The 18,812-nt window shown below is 44.0% G+C and overlaps 2 protein-coding genes across 9 annotated transcripts in view; both read left to right on the top strand.

Annotated features, from left to right (window-relative positions):
- The window catches only part of MFSD11 (major facilitator superfamily domain containing 11), a 65,525-nt gene extending 54,560 nt beyond the window's left edge, over positions 1-10,965 (top strand). For 2 of the 3 annotated variants that reach the window (XM_085892131.1, XM_085892129.1), the window contains 4 exons: positions 815-937; positions 1,295-1,484; positions 1,610-1,745; positions 9,780-10,965. In XM_085892131.1, coding sequence (XP_085748257.1) covers positions 815-937; positions 1,295-1,484; positions 1,610-1,745; positions 9,780-9,935 — 605 coding nt within the window. In that variant the 3' untranslated portion in view covers positions 9,936-10,965. Of the gene's footprint in view, positions 1-814; positions 938-1,294; positions 1,485-1,609; positions 1,746-4,722; positions 5,424-9,779 lie in introns of those variants that run through there. The other variant, XM_085892132.1, reaches the window with a different exon arrangement.
- A 490-nt stretch (positions 10,966-11,455) lies between these two features.
- The window catches only part of LOC147021771 (UNC93-like protein MFSD11), a 156,289-nt gene continuing 148,932 nt past the window's right edge, over positions 11,456-18,812 (top strand). For 4 of the 6 annotated variants that reach the window (XR_015060920.1, XM_085892126.1, XM_085892125.1 and 1 more), the window contains exons 1-2: positions 11,456-13,783; positions 18,524-18,654. Coding sequence is in view for 5 of the 6 variants with exons in the window: in XM_085892126.1 (XP_085748252.1) it covers positions 13,699-13,783; positions 18,524-18,654 (216 nt within the window). In the remaining variant the exon portion in view is untranslated. Of the gene's footprint in view, positions 13,784-16,027; positions 18,010-18,523; positions 18,655-18,812 lie in introns of those variants that run through there. The other 2 variants (XM_085892127.1, XM_085892128.1) reach the window with 2 other exon arrangements.

The raw sequence follows: 18,812 nt of genomic DNA, 5'->3' as shown, positions 1-18,812 counted from the left end.
GGATGGACAGATGAAGGGTAAACCACACAAATGTTCCTCAAGCCTTGGGAGTACAAGTTTGTTAAGGAATAATTGATGTCACATGGTTTGGCAGCCATATTGGATTGAAGAAAAATATTAAAGTGTTTTTTATGGAACCACTTAATGTGAAAGTTTACAATTATGATCTAGTAGTGACAGGGAATACATTTTTTAAATTTGAACTTGATCGGACACATGGTCTGGCAGACAGAGATATTTAATTATTTTGATCTGGGTTCATTTTTTATTATTATTAATAAGGCTCACTTGGCTGTGCCTGGGTGGGTTTGAGGGAAGAGGATTATCAGCTGAAATGTGAATCCTATCCAGGTTCCTCCTGATGACTTCAACTTTGCTTTTTGCTTCTTTGGGTTCCTTCTGATTACTTCAATGCAGGACTGTACCTGTTTGGTCTTCCATTTGATTTGAATTGAACTTATTTTAATCCCATTCTAAATTCAATTGAATAATAAACGTCATGGGTCAGGGGTCAGGTGTACAATCAAAGCGGGTTGCATCAAAGCTGGACGTCTTGGTACCCGGTCATCACTGCCAACAGTTATAAAGTGGCAGTTCTAATTACGTCTCATTAATTACGAAACACACCAGGACACAAACACCACACAAAACAAGTCCTGGCGAGAGTCTGCAATCTCTGATTGCTGTTTTTCTTGTTTTCAGAATGTGCCGGATATTTTATTAGTGTCGATAATTATTATTGCTCGTAATATTATTGTCATCGTTTTTATTATGTTGTGGAATTCATATTCATTTCTTCCCTGTGACTCTATAGGGCTGGAATTGACCTTCTTCAGTGGAGTGTATGGGACTTGTCTTGGTGCAACAAATTACTTTGAAAATGCAAAGAGCCTTATTGGTCTTTCTGGCATGCTTGTTGGTGTTGGAGAAATCACAGGTCAGAATGGTCTTCCTCGATTAACAGTTAGGCTTTTGATTAAACTTTGTTTTTTTCCATTTATGAACATTTTCTTGTCATTGTCCACTTGAAATTTATGAACCCAAGAACTCTCTCCACCTTGTTTATGTTAGAGCCAATTCCCACTCCCTCACCTTATTCAGGTCATAGCATGTTCCCCCTCTCATTTTAACATCACAGCAAATTCTACCTTCCTCACCTTCTGATGGTCACAGCAATCTACCCTTCCCAACTGTTTTCTTTTCAGTGTTCTCTGTCTGACACCTATTACCTTTTATGATCTCCTTTCCAAGACCTCACCTTGTCAGCCTTTTACTTCCCCCACCCCCTTGACAGGAGGTGGGCTTTTTGGAGTGGTTAGTCAGCGGCTGAGGCTTGTCCGAACCCGACCAAATCGTGGTGCTGTTGTGATACTTGGCCTGGTGACGCATGCAGTAGCTTTCTTCTTAGCCTTTCTCAACCTGCCATCTGATGCTCCAATCTCTGGGGGAAGTGGCACTAACAAACTGTCTTACATCCAGCCCAGGTGTGCGCACAGCTAAGACTGAGAATGTAGTGTTTGGACTATGTTATCTTCATTGTATTCAATCCAATAATTCCAAATGTTATTTGGCCTCCGTTTACTTGATCTTTCCCTATTCACATACACAGTGTTCAAGTTGCCTTGCTGTGCAGTTTTCTATTGGGCTTTGGGGACAGTTGTTACAACACACAGCTGTATAGTGTCCTTGGCAGCCGTTATGCGAAAGACAGTGCGCCAGCTTTTGCCATCTTCAAATTTGTACAGGTAAGGCTGTGTCATGTGTATGCAATACTTTGTCATTCATTTTTTTATACTCCTTGTGTTGAGTGTAAAGTTAAAACATAAAAAGGGGGAATGCTCTGACACTTCTCATAATTATTTTTCTTTCTAAATTGTGTTGAGGGAAATGACAGATCTGAAATTGAAGGACTTTTTTTTTTAACATTCCTTGATTATCTTGAGAATTAGGGATTTTGGCAAAGCTGTGCCCACTCCAAAAGTGATCGTGATAAATATTTTCAATACGCGCAATTTTCTAAAAAGTGGAATAAAATTTTGCAGACCACTTTGCTGGTAAGTCACAACTGATGATGCAGGGATAGGATTGTTGAGCTGCCAAAAACCAACCTTTGCTTCCTGTTAATTTGGTATTACTTGTTCACTCACTTCCGACGGTAATGGCAGGACGAGTCATGTTATTATCCTCTCTGGGGTATATACACTCGGTGTACAAAACATTCAGAACACCTTAATTTTGAGTTGCACCCCCTTTTGCCCTCAGAACAGCCACAATTCATCAGGGTATGGACTCTACAAGGTGTCAAACATTCCACAGGGATGATGGCCCATGTTGACTCCAATGCTTCCCACAGTTTTGTCAAGTTGGCTGGTAGTGGATCTCTACTCCGAATAGTTCGTTCCATCTCATCCCACAGATGCTTAATTGGATTTTGATCTGTTGACTGGGTAGGCCACTGCAGAAAGCTGAATCAAAAGAAACTTTGTGGAACCATTCCTGGACAATTCTACCCTTGTAACATGGGGCATTATGCTGCTAAAGAAATGCATTCGCAGATGGATACACTGCTGCCATGAAGGGATGCACCTGATAGGCAATGATTTTCAGATATCCTGTGGCATTCAAATGTTGCTCCACTTTTATCAAGGGACCCAATGTGTGCCATGGAAACACACCCCACACCATCACACCACCACCAACAACCTGCAATGTTGACACACGGCATGATGGATGCATGTACTCGTGGTTTTCTTCATACTCTAGTCCTCCCATCAGTGTGAAACAGCAGGAACCGGGATTCATCAGAACAGGCAATGTTTTAACAATCCTCCAGTATCCAGTGTTTTCGTTCCTTAGCCCACTGTAACCGCAGGCAGGTTCTTGTTTTTGCTGAAAGAAGTGGAACTCTGTATGGTTGTTGGCTGCCATACGGCATTTTTGTTAAGGTACGACGAGTTGTGCATTATTTTATGGGTCTTTCGGCACCAATGTTGTACTGGACTGTCAGTTTACTAACTGTAGCCTGTGTGTTGCTCTGCACAACTAGTGTCAGCCACATTTGGCCTCTTTCATCAATTAGACATTTTTGACCACTGGCCTGCAGTTAGATGTATGCCCTTTGGGTGGTGGACCATTCTTGATACACATTGGAAACTGTTGAGTATGAAAAAGCCAGCAGCTTTGCAATTCTTGACACACTCAAACCGGTGCACCTGGCACCTATAACCATACCCCGTTCAAAGGCACTTTAAATCTTTTGTCTTACCCATTCACTCTCTGAATGGCACACATACACAATCCATGTCTCAATCATCTTGAGGCTTAAAAATCCTTCTTTAACCTGTCTCCTCCCTTTCATCCACACCAATTTAGGTGGATTTAACAGGTGCAATCAATGGGGGATTATTGGGAAAGTTAGTTTTAAGTGTGTTATAGAGGACATAAATAACATGCACGAATAAATAATGTAGTGTGCTTGATAGGGCCATAAATTCCGGAATTAATGAACTTATTCAACTTGTACAGCATTTATTTCAATTGAATTACAGTATATACTTCATATACTGTAAACTTTAGAACACAAAACGCCTTCATTGCGCTTCCAAGAACCCCCAGTATTGCAGTACTTAGACATGTGAAATAACGATAGTGTATAAGACCGCTTTCAGAGAACTAAACTTCTGGATTTTTTTTTTAACAATCTTTAACATCATTTTTTAAATTTAAATTTATACTTGAACACTGCACAGGGTATAATGTTCTATGAGCTCTCTAGTTACCAAGGAGAAAAACAGATAAACTATCATAGCCCATGTGGCTTCAGTAATTTTTCTGTCTGGAGTTAAAGGGCTGGCTCGTATTTATTTACAACTAAAATAGCTGCTCGTCTACCAGTCGGCCATCTTTGATCATATCACAAAATGAAGTGAGGTGCATGTGTATACCATCATGTAATATGTTTGTGCAAAGTTTGACCAAAATTGGACCTTGCATGTCCGAGAAATGGTTGAGGACATGTTAAGTTAAAAAAAATGGCCGACAGACTGCCATCTTGGATCTGATCCCGAAAACAAACGACGTGCTTATGTAAGCCATCATTCATTATCTCTGTTCTAAGTTCGAACAAGATCTGTAAATGCATGTCCGAGATATGGTTGTGGACATGTTCAACATCAGGCTTTTACAACTAAAATGGCCACCAGTCAGCCATTTTTGATCAAATCATGAAACAAAATAATGTGCTTATGTATACCATCATGTGTTGTCTTTGTGCCAAGTTTGAACAAAATTTGGTTCATACATGTCTAAGATATGGCTGCAGACAGATAGACGGATGAGACCCAATCCATAAGCCCCCATTTCGGACTCTTAAGTCCATTGGGGGTAGATGGTCATGGTGAGTCAGATTAACTTTCATGATATACAAAGCATTACTGATGTATTTTACATTATATTTTATATATATATATATATATATATATATATATATATATATATATATATATATATATATATATATGTATATTATATATATTGTTATGGAAATGGCCCTTAGTATGCTACTAAATATAGGATTAGCCCAGATCCCCCATTAAAGGCATGTTTAGCCAGGCTGTTCGGTAAAATGGACGTTACATGTGTGTCGGGAGTTGAAAGAGGCTGTTTATTGTTCGTGCGGTGGTGGTGTACCGAGAGCTTCTTCTTCTTCCTTCCCCTCTCCAGACGAGTCCCCGCCCAGTCAGCCGAGAGGCAGTGGCCTAGAGAAGGAAGTGAAACTAAGGGGAGGAGTTTGTCAGCTTCGTAAAGGGGCACGCCCCGAAAAGAAAAGGTGGAAAGAACCGAGAAGACGGAGTTGGGCTGTGGGCTTCGAGGCGAGCAGAAAGAAGAAAAGACTGGTGATTCTGAGGGAGAGAAAACTGAACCTGAGGTTTAGGCGGCAATCTGCTTCGAGAGGACCTGGCTGCTTTGTGAGTCTGGAGTCGGCTTCGAGTGGAGGTGATCCACAGGTTCAACCTGCGTCTAACGATGGAGCCTCTGACTGTCCCTACTCACCTCATGGCTCGACGACGTCTTGGAATTCCATGGACCGAGCCTGCCGGAGCCCGGCACCTCGATTTGGCCTTATCTGGTGAACAGGCCAGGCCTGGACTTGTATGCTGGACCTTGTGAGAAACCAGCTGAAACCCATCATTGACCTGACGGTCTGGTGCAGTCGACCTCGCAGGGTCTGAACGTGCGGAGGCCGCATGCGTGGGCGGTGCGACAAAGGAGGGCGAGCGCCATTTTGCCATGTGGCGTGCTCGAGCTTGGGGCGCGAATCCGTGGACATCGGCTTGTTACGAGTGACATTCGTGCTTTTGGCGCTTTCCTCTCTTCCATGAAACATCACCAAGTACTCTGTCTTGTCTGCATGCTGTCTATGTCTTGTCTGCATGTCGTTTAAAGCTTATTTCGGTGGGGACCCCTTCGAAACCCATATCTCCCTAGTTAAGAACGGGTTCTAGATTAATTACAACATTGTCATGAATATTTTGCTTGTGTTGTGTTCCCCAATAAATCTAGCTGATTCTTATGAAGTTGCCACTTTGGATTAATTAGTGTCACGTCGAGGAACGATCCGTTCAATTGGTATATAAAACGAAAATGATTACAGACTGGCAGAAAACGCTCAGCCACTGACAAAACCAGTCTGTAACCAGGTTCTATTTCCCCAACTGGTAAGGTCCAGGGGTACGTTGGTATCCCGATTGAAGAGGCATGACCCTAGGCCTGTGCCGAGCCAGCCGGCGTTATAACCCCGGAGACGGCGGTGGTGAGGGTGGCGCCGAATCAGTAACGTTTGGCGCCAAGAGTCGGGTGAGAATCCCGCCACCGCTGAATCCTCAACAATATATATATATATCACACACACACACACACACACACACACACACACACACACACACACACACACACACACACACACACACACACACACACACACACACACACACACACACACACACACACACACGCATTTAAAGGCCATTTTCCCCGCTAAAGCGGGGGTTAGCCTTGCGGGCCCCATGACAATCTTCTCCACTTTACCCTGTTTTCTGCATCTCCCCTTCTTAATCCCCTTGCCCACATTTCCTCTTCCACCACATTTAGCCAAGTTTTTCTCGGTCTTCCCCATCCTCTACTTCCGACTACACTCATTTCCAACACTCCTCTCACCCACTCACTTTCATCCTTCCTCAACACATGACCCAACCATCTCAACCTGTTTCTCTTCACAACCTCCATCACAGACTCTATTCCCATCATCTTCCGCAAGTCATCATTTGTCTTCCTCTCTCTCAACGATACTCCACACATCCACCGAACCATTCGCATTTCCACCCTTTCCAGCCTTTGTTGCTGCTCCATGTTCAGTACCCATGTCTCACTCCCATAAATCATCGTACTCCTCACACATGAAGCATACACCTTTCCCTTCAGCTTCAACGACACTCCCCTCTTTGTCAGCACGCCACTCAGTTCCCGAAACTTCTTCCATGCACATCTCACTCTAGCAACCGTCGAAGAGTCTGATCCACCTTCTCCATTCAGCATGTCTTCGAGATAGCAAAATGTTTTCACCCCTTCCAGCTTCACACCATCTCCAAGATCCAACTCAACAATTCCTTCATCTGCTGCTCCCTCGATGCACACCTTACACTTGAATGTCGCTGCCACACTGGTTAATGACCCTCTCACCCCACTACATTTTCGATGAACCCATTCAGCACACATTGTACACTGAATGGAGTTCACTCCGACACCCTTCCTGCACACAGCACACGGCCACTTCCCAGTCCTTTCCACCTCACCACATGCTTTAACACTTGCCATCACCTTCGTCTTTCCGATATTTACCTTCAAACCTTTTGCCTCCATACATTCCTTCCACTTGTTCATCTTCTCCTTCAGTCCATCCATACTCTCTGCAATCAACACCAGATCATCTGCATACAGCAGCTCCCACGGTAAACCCTCCTTTACCCTCCGAGCCAGCACCTCCATCACAACTACAAATAGAAGTGGACTTAGTACCGACCCCTGGTGCACTCCTACCCTCACCTCAAACTCACCACTGTTCCCATCCTTCGTCCTTACAGCTGTGCGTGCTCTCTCGTACATTGCCATCACTACTCTGATCAACCATTCCTTCACTCCTAACTTCCTCAATGCCCATGTCATAACTTCACGTGGGACCCTATCAAATGCTTTCTCCAGATCAACAAACCCAAAAAACAACTTCTTCCTCTTCTCCATGTACTTCTCCTGCAACTGCCTTGCAATAAAAATTGCATCTGTCGTTCCACTTCCTGGCATAAATCCAAACTGCATTTCGTCAATCTTTACCTTCTTCCTTATCCTCTTCTCCAACACCCTTTCCAATCCTTCATTCCATGATCCAATAACTTTATTGCTCTATAGGAGCCACAGTCCAGAGGGTCACGTTTCCCCTTGTACAGAGGGACGAGGGTACTCAGTTCCCAATCCACTGGAATGCGGCCTTCTTTCACCACCAGATTACAGATCTCTGTCATTCTCTTCACACCCCAACTTCCCGCTGCCTTCAACATATCTCCCACAACTCCCGTCGGCCCTCCTGCTTTTCTACTCTTCATTGCTCTTATAGCTTCCTCAACTTCCTTCTCAGTTATCTTCTCTGCTGGTCCTAAAACTGGGTTACTCTCGATGTTTCTATCCCATTCATTTTCTACATTCAACAGCCTTTCCATATATCTCTTCCATCTTCCTTTAATTCCATCTGAATCCACAACAATTTGTCCCACTTCATCCTTCAAGCAACTCACCCCCGTCACATCAAATCTCTCTCTCGCTATCTGCTTTGCAATCCTGAATACCGCTCTCTTACCCTCCTCCGAATCCAAGCGTTCTCCAAACATTTTCCTATGGGCCTCCTGCGCCTTTGCAACCTCTTTCTTTGCAGTCTTCTTGGCTTCCTTATAACTTTCATGTGCAGCCTCTTCTTCCACCGCATCCTTTGCCTTTTGCCATTCCTTGAACTTCTTCCTCTTCTCTTCAATCATCTTTCCAACTTCATCATCCCACCACCATGTTTCCGAGTGCCTCGGTGGTCCTTTTGTCCATCCACATACCTCACCAACGGCTCCCAATAGACTATCTTTCATTGACATCCAACCACTTTCAAGTTCAACCACATCATCTTCAACCATACTCAGCCTCTCTCTTAATGCTTCCTTCACTGCCGCCTCTTTCAACCTCCACACCTTCATCCTCGGTTGGTACTTCACCCGCCGAATTCTCCGCGCACCTTTCACCCTTATATCGCAGACAACCAGGTGGTGCTGCGAAACAGTCTCCTCCCCTGGGATCACCTTTGTGTCCCGGAGGTTTCCCCTATCCCGCTGACGCACCATCAGGTAGTCAATGGTTGTCGTCAACCCACCTGACGTGTATGTAATAAGCTTATTATTCGCTTTCTGGAAGTGAGTATTACACAGCAACAAATCAGCTCCATCAGCAAACTCCAAGATCCTTTCACCTTCTCCATTTCTCACACCATATCCATAACCCCCATGGACTCCCTCAAAACCGTCTGGACTCCTTCCCACATGTCCATTCAAGTCTCCTCCAACCACAACAACTTCCTCATCTTTAACATTTTCCATCAACTTCTCCATCGCACACCAGAACATGTTCTTCTCTTCATTGCTTCGACCGACCTGCGGGGCATATCCCGAGATGACGTTCACCAAGAGATTTCCGATCACGATTCTCACCATCATCAACCTTTCACTCACTTGAGTCACACTCACTACACTGTCTACAAACTCCTCAGAAAACATTACACCAACACCATGCACGCCTTCCGGGCACCCTTGCCACATAAACTTGTACTTCTGCCCCTGCCTTCCCTTCACCATTCTCACACCACTTCCCTTCCACCGTGTCTCCTGCACACAACATATGTCCACTCTTCTTCTGACCAATGTTTCAACCACTTCTCCAGATCTCCCTGTCATTGTCCCTACATTCCATGTACCAAACCTCAGAAACCGATCTCCACGTGGGGCATCAGACGATTGGTCATCATAAATGGAAAAATTTCCTCCCTTGCTTCGATCGGGTTCCCCACCTTGAGTTTTAACGAGAGGGGGTGAGGACCCCCACGGGGTACTTCGGGCTGTACCCTGCCCATCAGTTGTACTCATAATGGTTTCCTTTTGAGGCGATGTTTTTATGGCCGGATGCCCTTCCTGACGCCAACCCTTTGAGTCGCCTTTTACGACACGCAGGGATACGGTGTACCTATTCTGACCGGGGTACACACCGGGGTGTGTGTGTATATGTGTGTGTATATATATATATATATATATATATATATATATATATATATATATATATATATATATATATATATATATACATATATATACACACACATAAATACATGTGGAAATTAATTTGGTGACTTATTGGCCTTTCACGTTCCCGAAGGAACACAGAACGCGATTCTAATGGTGCTGTGAGTGATTGAATCTGTAGTGGTTCTCAGATCGACGGTAATTTATGTACTCCATCAAGGCTTTGCATTGTGAAATGTTGTCTTGTTAAGCTGAGATTGTTTATTTACAGTAATTTCTGCAACATTTTTTTTTTTGTCTTACCATTGTCTTAAAATTATCAAATGAATAACGTGTCACTCTTTTTTTTTTTTGTCCCCACACCCGAACCTACCCCATTACCTTGGTTCATGGCTGCAGTCAATCACAGCAGCAATTGCGTTTTACTACAGCAACTATCTGCTTCTTCAATGGCAGCTCCTGATTCTCATCCTGTCTGCAGTTATTGGCTCATTGTCCTTCATCATTGCCGAGACATTTGCTCCAACGTCAAGCTCGTACAACTCGCAATTCTGATGCTCAAAAGTGTCAGTTATACGTACTTGAAAATGTAAATATCGTTTTTCTGAGAATGTCTCAACTTCAAGTCACCTGGGGAACCATGCAATCCTGAACCATTGTTGTAATAGCAGCGATGATTTTAACGAATAATGTATCTTTACAAAATTTCACCTTGCCATGATTATCAATGGAGCCAACTATTTTACCTTTTTAATTTTTTTTGTGCAGCCTTCTCTGTTCCATGTTTAGCCTTTTTTGTCCCTCACTAGGGTCATGGATATCCTGGCTGTGGTCTTTGTCTCTGCTGTGCTCCAAGTGTTGGCAATCTGAATGGGTCCAAGTGTGGGATGGGATACTCATGGCAGTTTACTCTTGTCCTGTCATTTACCATGGGCAGATTTCACACTTTCACACAAAGCTTGGTGTTGGCCTAGCAGTTCGGGTGGCTGGCTTGGGATCTTAGGCTATTGAGTTTGAGCCCCTTTTTTCCACCGTTGAATTAACACCAGGTGGGGTTGATTCAGCCTGTCATTCTTCCGAGGTCGGTGAAATGAATATCAGCTTACTCGTAATAGGGACACTGCAGCAGTGGCACAGCCATGCCTTCAACCAATGATGTTCCCCTTGGCCTTGTGCTGCATATGAAGGAGGAGGAGGAGGTAGCAGATTTCACAATTTCTGCTTGCTTTCTTCAGTTATCTTGGCATGCATACTGAGGTGGAGTATAAAAAAAAAATCTTCATTTCTTATCTTTCTTTCTCGACTTCCCATGCTGTGCACCACCTCCTGAGGTTAAGTTGAGCACAGCCTTCCTCTCTCCACCCTCATGAGTTATTAAAACAATTAACTTTTTTCTCTTTCTACTTGGATATAACAGGTAGACCTTATTGGTGGACCCTATTTTCCTGCATTTCCATTATTGTTTGCTTTTACCGAGTTAGTGTGTTCAGCACAACAGTAAGTGGAGGCGGATTTCAAACTTGTCGCATGTAAATAACAACTCAGAACTTGTATTTGATTGATTCCTAACAAGACAATTCCTGAATTTTCTTGTCACCAGCATTGATGATTTTTTTACATGGTTGTTGTTGGACATTTGTCATTTTGTTACAAATGTTGGGCTGGCTATATCTGGTGTTGAAAGTTTGAAGAAGATCCTCAAAGTGCCTGTTTCCACTGAGATAATGCAAAACTTGACAAATGCTTCAATGACATAACAATTTGGAGGATAGAAGGAAATACCCCTTCTCTCTTCCATCAATACACATTTAATGTTTGACACAGGATTAAGTTGCTCACCCCCACAATGCCCTCACCCTTTCCCAAATATGTAGGTACTTGGGGGTAACCCTGAAAGTCATTTGATAAATAAATGCTCGCATCTCAGATTATTTGAGATGGTTTCTGCACCTTTAAGCCCACCCTGGGAGGACTCCATTCCACATTCTGAAACTCGTATATGAAGATATATGAACAGCTCCGGTGGCGAGAACGACCACAATGTGGGGGGGGGGGGGGGGAGTCTGGAAAAAAAAAAGAAAACCAGGGAGTCTGGAGCACTGACGCTAACCATTACCTTGATGTGTTTCGACTTATGAGCACCTTACAAGTAACGTGTGTCGATGTGTGTCACCGATCGCGTAACGTGAGTACAACACGTAACTCATAGGTTAAAAATAAGTTTCGGGTACGCTAAACATTACCTCGACGTGTTTTGACTTATGAGTTACTTATAAGTAACGTGTGTCAACGATCGCGTGACGTGCCTACAACTTATGGCCAGCGTTATGCGGAACGTGTTAGAAGTCATACGCTGGCATAAGTCTTAAAATTTCAAGCATGGAAAATTTGAGGACAACCGCAAAGTACAACGTTTAAAGCCAGCGTACAACGACGAATGGCAGTGTTTTTCAGCGTGCTCTCAATGTTATCAAAACTTACCCATAACGTATTCGACGTGTACCAGCGTTTTACACAAATTTTCCAAAAATCGGCATAAGCTGGCTAAAACGTCTAGGTGTGACTGGACCTTAAATGGTTTCCAGATCCGTTACAATATCAAGCAACAACACACACACACACACAGAAGTGGATACTTTGAGACATGGTAGGTCTATGTTTCAGCTCCTGAAACCCACCCACATGTGGAGACAGGCAACAGCAACTTGCGTGTACACACACACACACACACAAATGCGGAGGTGGACACTTTGAGACCTGGGAGTGCTCTGTTCCACTTTCTGAAACCTATACATGGAGATATCAAGCAACGACCAATAACACACACACCGGTGCCAAGTGCCATTGGAGTAATCCAGTATATGTAGACATACACACTCGTACGGAGGTGGATACTGTGAGACCTGGGAGGTCTCCATTCCATTTTCTGAAACCCCTATATGGAGATAACAACCAATAACACACACACACACACACACACCAGTGCCAAGTGCCAGTGGAGTAATACAGTTTGTATACATACACACACATCAAGTAAATAAATATGAGATGCACAAAAATTTACCTTGAAACAGCGTTCTTTGAAAGAGGATTTAAAGTGGGTAATTAGCGAAATTCAATTAAAATGTACCAAGTCACAGAACACAAAATGTCGATCTATATTCTATGCCTTCACAGCGAGAACAAACATGGCGAACACCTTGTCTGATGGACCTGTATCGATGTCGAAGTGAGAGGTGGATAACAATAGGAGATCACACAAATAGGTTAAACAAAGCAAAGTCCTGTAAAAAATAAATTACACATTTTCAGTGGATGAGACACATCCCGAGACACACACCGCACGGCACCGCGGGACCCAACGAAGGCGGAAACTTCCGTCAAATCGACGTGAGATTGAAAGCACGTGAACTTTTTCCCAAAACGAACAACCGAGCAGCTTGGAGAGCGCTCGCCAAGCGGCTTAATCATTCAAGAAAGCACTCCAACTCAACGGTCGATAGGAACCGGCTCCCTTTGCACGCAATTGGCAATCACCGAACCGTCATATTTAACATACATCTCCCGGAGACGCCCAAAATGTCACATATGTCCGAATTGCACCAATGAACACTTTTCTAGGAGTCGGAACTGCTTGTAAGTTCGATTCTGGAGCTTAAATTTGGAAATTATTCTTAGTTTAAGAGATACTCGTGGTGATCGCATGTGCGGAAATGAAATAAAACAACGAACGCTGATGTCTCCGGGCGTTTATAAGCAATGCAAAGTACCCAGTGATTCGTTGCTATGATGAACAGCTTGTTACAAGTTGCGGCCTGTTCCAAGTCAATGTTAGGTTAGATTGAGTAGTTAAAAAAAAACATGGCAGCTTCAGACCCCAGCGAGGTTAGCCAGGAAACGTCTGAAGAACCCAGAGAGTGAGGTGGCCGAGGATCGCCTCATGAAGGATATAATTAAATAAGCCAGTTAATTATCTTCAAAAAGGGTGTTGTAATTAACCCCAACACCCAATTTTCACTCTTGCACTTCATTGGAGTTTTCTTCGTATGCATGCAAAGTTTCAGGCTGCTAGGTTTTATGGTTTTGTTGTGAAGGAGGCACACACACACACACACACACACACACACACACACACACACACACACACACACACACACACACACACACACACGATTGTCATCATCAAAGCAGAATGAAATTCTCCGAGTAACTCGAACGTCCCTCCACCCGAGGAGTGATGTGCCAACCCGCTTGTTCTCTGTTCCTGATGTTATCATAAATAGGGTTTCTCATTTTAGCTGCTCCAACCCGATACATCATGGAAGGCGACGGGACGAGCCCTGATGAGGCCTCGGTTACCCTGAGTGTCAGGCATTGTCGGCCTGACGTTTCCCATCCCTCGAGTGAGTTTCTCGGTTCCGTGTACAGACGTTCGAGTGGCTAACTTGGTTTGTTCTGACAAGTGCTTGCTGTGCCTGTGTCTTCGCGCTGCTGCTCCATGAGGAAAATTTGGGATATACAGAGTGTGCCTAGTCCTTTATCTTTGACATTTAGCCAGCCAACCATCCCACTTACCATGTGGACATATGAATGAAATTAATTAAATGGGAATCACAACAGTGAGCATTTGTGTATGTAATTTGGCAGATTTCCCTGCTTTGGTTGAGTACTTTTGCTCGAGTCATTCCATCGAGACCTCACCTGGCTCAGGTGACCCACGAAATGATGCTCTATGAGTGGAAAGCTTCCAAGTGTGGATCAAGTCAGATTTGTATATCCATGTAAATACTGGTGGAACAGTTTACTGGTCAAGGGTAAATTATTGAGCGTTGCAATGGATGCCCAATTTGAAGGGGTGAATAAAGAGACTGCAGATATGAAGAAGGTTCTGGGGGCTGAACTTGCTAAATTGGAGTGATCTTTTGTTAAATTGCTAAATGCCAAATGAACTTGCTAAATTGGAATTCTCCAACTTTTTGGAGAATTGGAGTGATCGTCACCAAATTATGACCTCCAACTATAACTCTGGAAGTTTAAGTTTGGAGAGCTTGAGAGGAGAAGCAGGTTATCCAGCTAACAGTGAGTCACACTCATCCAATTATCGCATAATGAGAGCGTGAGCTGAAGGTTCGGTCGACTGACATTCCATTCTGAGAGACTGAGATGCCACTCATAAAGTTTGTGGACCCATATTTGGATTTCTGAGTGACACAACTTCAGCTGTAGACGAGGTCAGTGCAGTTGGAAGAAAATGGATTTACAGATGTTGCTGATGTGCAAAACATATAAATTCAGTTTGAGAAAGTCTGTGGACATCATTGCTTTCAATGGAGTGGTAGATTTGGGTATCACGAGCAGAGCATTCTCTTTGAGTTGGATCCCAAAATCAGGTCTTTTCAGTTAGTGCTTTGGAGTGAAATGATCTGAACATTCTCCCATGCACCTTTTCTTTTTGTAATTCATATTTATCAATTTAGCTTGTGGGTACATAATAAACCAGAACGGCACACAGTAGAGCGCATACCTCCGCCAGGCTGAATAGGTTACGTTTTGTATCCCACTGATGGACCAGATCTGGATCCGGATCTTCACCAAAATCTAATCCACTCGTCCTTATCACACACCCAACCTCTCCACCAAATCCCATCCGAATCGGTCCACAACTTGTTGAGATATCCTGTTCACAGACAGATGTATATAGACAGATATTTATTTGTATACCTTGTCGAGGCTTGTGTGAGAGCTAACACACAACGCACAGCAAGGGGGGCATGAGACAAGAGGGGCGGGAGAGGGAAGGACAAAACAGTGGAGAACAGAGACATTCGGAGATCTGTGGAAGGGAGAGGGATGGGGTGGGGAACATGGGGAATACAAGATGGACATTACAGGGTCTTTCAGTTGGGAAAGGAGGGAATTTGAAGGAGGTGGGTTTGGGGTGGATTAACGGGGGAAGAAAAGATCGAGGATTTGGATGGGGGATGATAAGAGGTGGTGGTGAACAGCTGTTTTGAAGGCCTGGAGGGAAGAATGGGATTGAACATAGTGAGGGAGTTTATTCTGAAGGCAGAAAAAAGAGGAATGAAAGAGTGAAGGTGAGCAGTGATTCGTGATTTTGGTATTTTTACCAGAAGGGGGTTGCTGGCGGACCTTTCGTACCCTGGTGAAATATGTTGGGGACATATCTCAGCCAGAGCAGGGTGGGGGACGAGACTGGAGAGGAGATGGTAGAAGAGAGAAAGACCACCGACCTGCCTGTGGTGAGAGAGTGAGAGGCCCAAAGACTCAGCCTCATCGCGGGAGATTCCAATGATCCGAAATGCCTTTGTTTCCACCGCATGAAGCCGAGAAAGGTGGAAAGCAGGAGCACTGGCCCAGAGGGGAGAGCAGTACTCCATTAGGCTGTGGATGAAAGCTTTGTAAGTGGTCAGGAGCTCAGGTGGGCCAAGGAAGGACTGCACGACGGAGGATTCCCAGTCGGCAACAGACTTTGGAGGCCAGGTTGGAAATGTGGCTTTCCCAGGAAAGATCATGCCAGATAGTGAAACCCAGAAGCTTGAATGAAAGGACTTCTTCCAGAGGATTGTTGAGAAAGTCGATGGTGGGGGGGGAGGGGCGTTCTGAACAGTCCTTTTGGAGAGACATAGTGAGAGTGTGAGATTTGTTAGGATTGAAAGACATGTTCCACGTGTTGGACCAGTTTGTGATTTTTACCCAGATCTGCAATGAGTGAAGAAGCTGCAGCTTGCTGATCTGGGGGATGACAGATGGTACGGCAGAGGGTGGAGTCATCAGAAAATAGATAAAGAGAATTTTCCAGAGGGTCGGAGAGATCATTGATGAAAACCAGAAAAAGAACAGGAACCAGAACACTGCCTCGAGGAACTCCAGCCTGGACAGGAAGAGGGGATGAAAGAACTCCATTTAGGGCCACACGTTGGCTGCGACAGGAGAGGAAGTCTGCGAGCCATGAGTGGAGATTGCCTTGGATACCATAGGAAGAGAGTTTGCTGAGCAGGGCAGAGTGCCAGACCATGTCAAAAGCATGCAATATGCCTTGGGTGGGTGAAAACATAACCTCGGGCCACCTTTGGTGCGGAGGTAACTGGAACAGTACTCGGTACAGTGCATACCTCTGCCAGGCTGAACATTTTACATTTTGAATCCCACTGATAGGTGACTAAACCCATTCCCCCACCAGGTTTTCTGGTGAGGAGGGTGTATGGACATGGACACCCAGCAGGATTAAAAAAAGGGTGGAGGAGCTCCTTGTGAGCCAGCGACCATCAATTTCTAGTGCCAAACTGTGTCTGCGGACGTCCTCCTGCATTTGCATTACTTTTTTTTAGGAGGTTGGTGGCAGGATTTGCACTCTGGCCACCAGAAAACACTTCATTCTGCAAAACCCACAAATCTAAGGAAATCTGAAAATCCACTCTGATCACATGCCTCTCATCATCTGAGCTCAAGCGTTTGAACATCAGTATTGCAGCACTCTCTGAGGTTCAGAGACCGGCTTGTGGCGAGATAAGCAGATACTGTAGCTGTGCCCAATAAGCTAACTCCAATGATAATTGAGGTATCACCGGTCAACGAGGAAATAGGAGGAATTTTCAAAATCGGAGATGGTTAGTGTCTGCGCAGGGTATTTGTACATGTATATGCCAAGTTTCAGGAAGTTTCGATGAAAACTGTAGGCTTTGACACAAAAAAAGTCCACAAGAAGCAGATGAAGAACAACAACGCGAGTAAGACTTAGAGATCCTCCACGAGGATGTAAAAATTATTCTAAACCACAGTTTGGTTTTCTGAATAATGTTCTGATTCGTTTTCAAAATATAACATTCAATTGAAATTAAGTCGTTCCTTGATCATAAACTGACATTTGTAGACACAGACAAAGTGAACCAATTGTTCAAATGGGAACAAAAACGCAAATAATTTTTCTGGAAACCATTGAAAAATCATTAATCATGGTCTAATTGGAAGGAAAAAATGTTTGAATTTTTTTTTTGTCAATCACAAAGTACCGAAAAAAATCCCTGGAGTGTCGATTTTCGATTTCACCAGTGGCGTCACACTCAGAACCCACCTTGATCCAAGTGGCGGCTTTACCTTGAGAAACAGTGTATTTGGAGCTCAGACTCTGATATTGATTCCACCGGCATTAGCAACTCTGAAAGTTCTCATTATGTTGAAACCGATCAGTGGGAGTTTGAAGAAACGTTTGGAAACAAGATTAGTGATGGAAACGCTTTTGGGGGAATTGTGGAGCCGTATCATTTTGAGCCTTGCGCGAGCGATTCAGACGAATATGGCGACAATGGAGGTGTTAGTGAAGATGAAAACACCGGTCACATGTTCACTACAGATTGATAGATTTTCTTTTTCCTTTCAATTGGTGGTTTATAAGGGCTTTTGCATCAATTGATAAATCGATTGTACTTCTCCAGCAGAAATGCCACACGGACACAATGGTGGGGCACGACACGGCACGGACACGACGGTGGGACACGACACGGCACAGACACGACGGTGGGACACGGCATACTTGTGGTACATCGAAAATTGTCATTTGAGTTCACAGTACGGACATGGCAGTTGACTCCCAGGTGTGACAACATCACAGGTAAGCGTGAAGAAGAAGAAGATTTAAACTTTTAATCACATAATTACTTGCTTAATAAATAAGAAATTGGAAAAAGACGCATCATATCTATTTTTTGGGGTATCAAGGCATAGATCAGCGTCAAGGTAATCTGAGTGTTTGGGTTCCCCTTTAACCTCGCATGTGCGGGGCAATGAGTGTACAGTCAGCTTTCTGAGGACCCATTTTGAACTTACCTGTTGCATGCCCTGAGAATGTTTTCAGGTGATGTGGAATGTCCAACATGGCAGTAATGTAATGATGTTATTTCCGATTCCCCAACTACCTCCATTCTACCTTTACACGTCTCGAATGAAACGGTCTGCTCGGCATACTGAACTTTTAATTAAATGCAAGCTTGGCTTTCTTCTTGGCTTACCTTAGGATGCCTAAACTGCGATGTATTAGGCAAAGTGACTAATAAAACAATCGACCGGACTCGAAGATTCTGTTGGCATATCTACCCCTGGTGATATGAATCATTTTTATCTTGCAGGTTCATCGGAGACCGATAAGAGTGCACAGCCCACCATGGAGGATAATCGGAAGAAATTGGTCAATGTATTTGTGCTCGGCCTCTCCTTCATGCTTCTATTCACAGCTCTCCAAACATGTGGAAATGTTCAGGTGAGCTGCCTCTCTTCAATGGAGTTTCTGTTTCCTTGGACTGATGGAGTTTCTAAACTTGTTCCACTCATCAACGTTGTTGGTTCAAATCTATTTGGACCTTCCAACCTTATTACCTCCACCACCGAAGGTGGGGAAGTTGTGTTTTCACATCTGTT

The sequence above is a fragment of the Eptatretus burgeri genome, chromosome 8, assembly GCF_056783735.1.
Source record: "Eptatretus burgeri isolate ZD-2024b chromosome 8, Ebu_testis_v1, whole genome shotgun sequence".
In the NCBI taxonomy this organism is placed as follows: Eukaryota; Metazoa; Chordata; class Myxini; order Myxiniformes; family Myxinidae; genus Eptatretus; species Eptatretus burgeri.
This window is presented reverse-complemented; position numbering and strand designations above follow the sequence as displayed.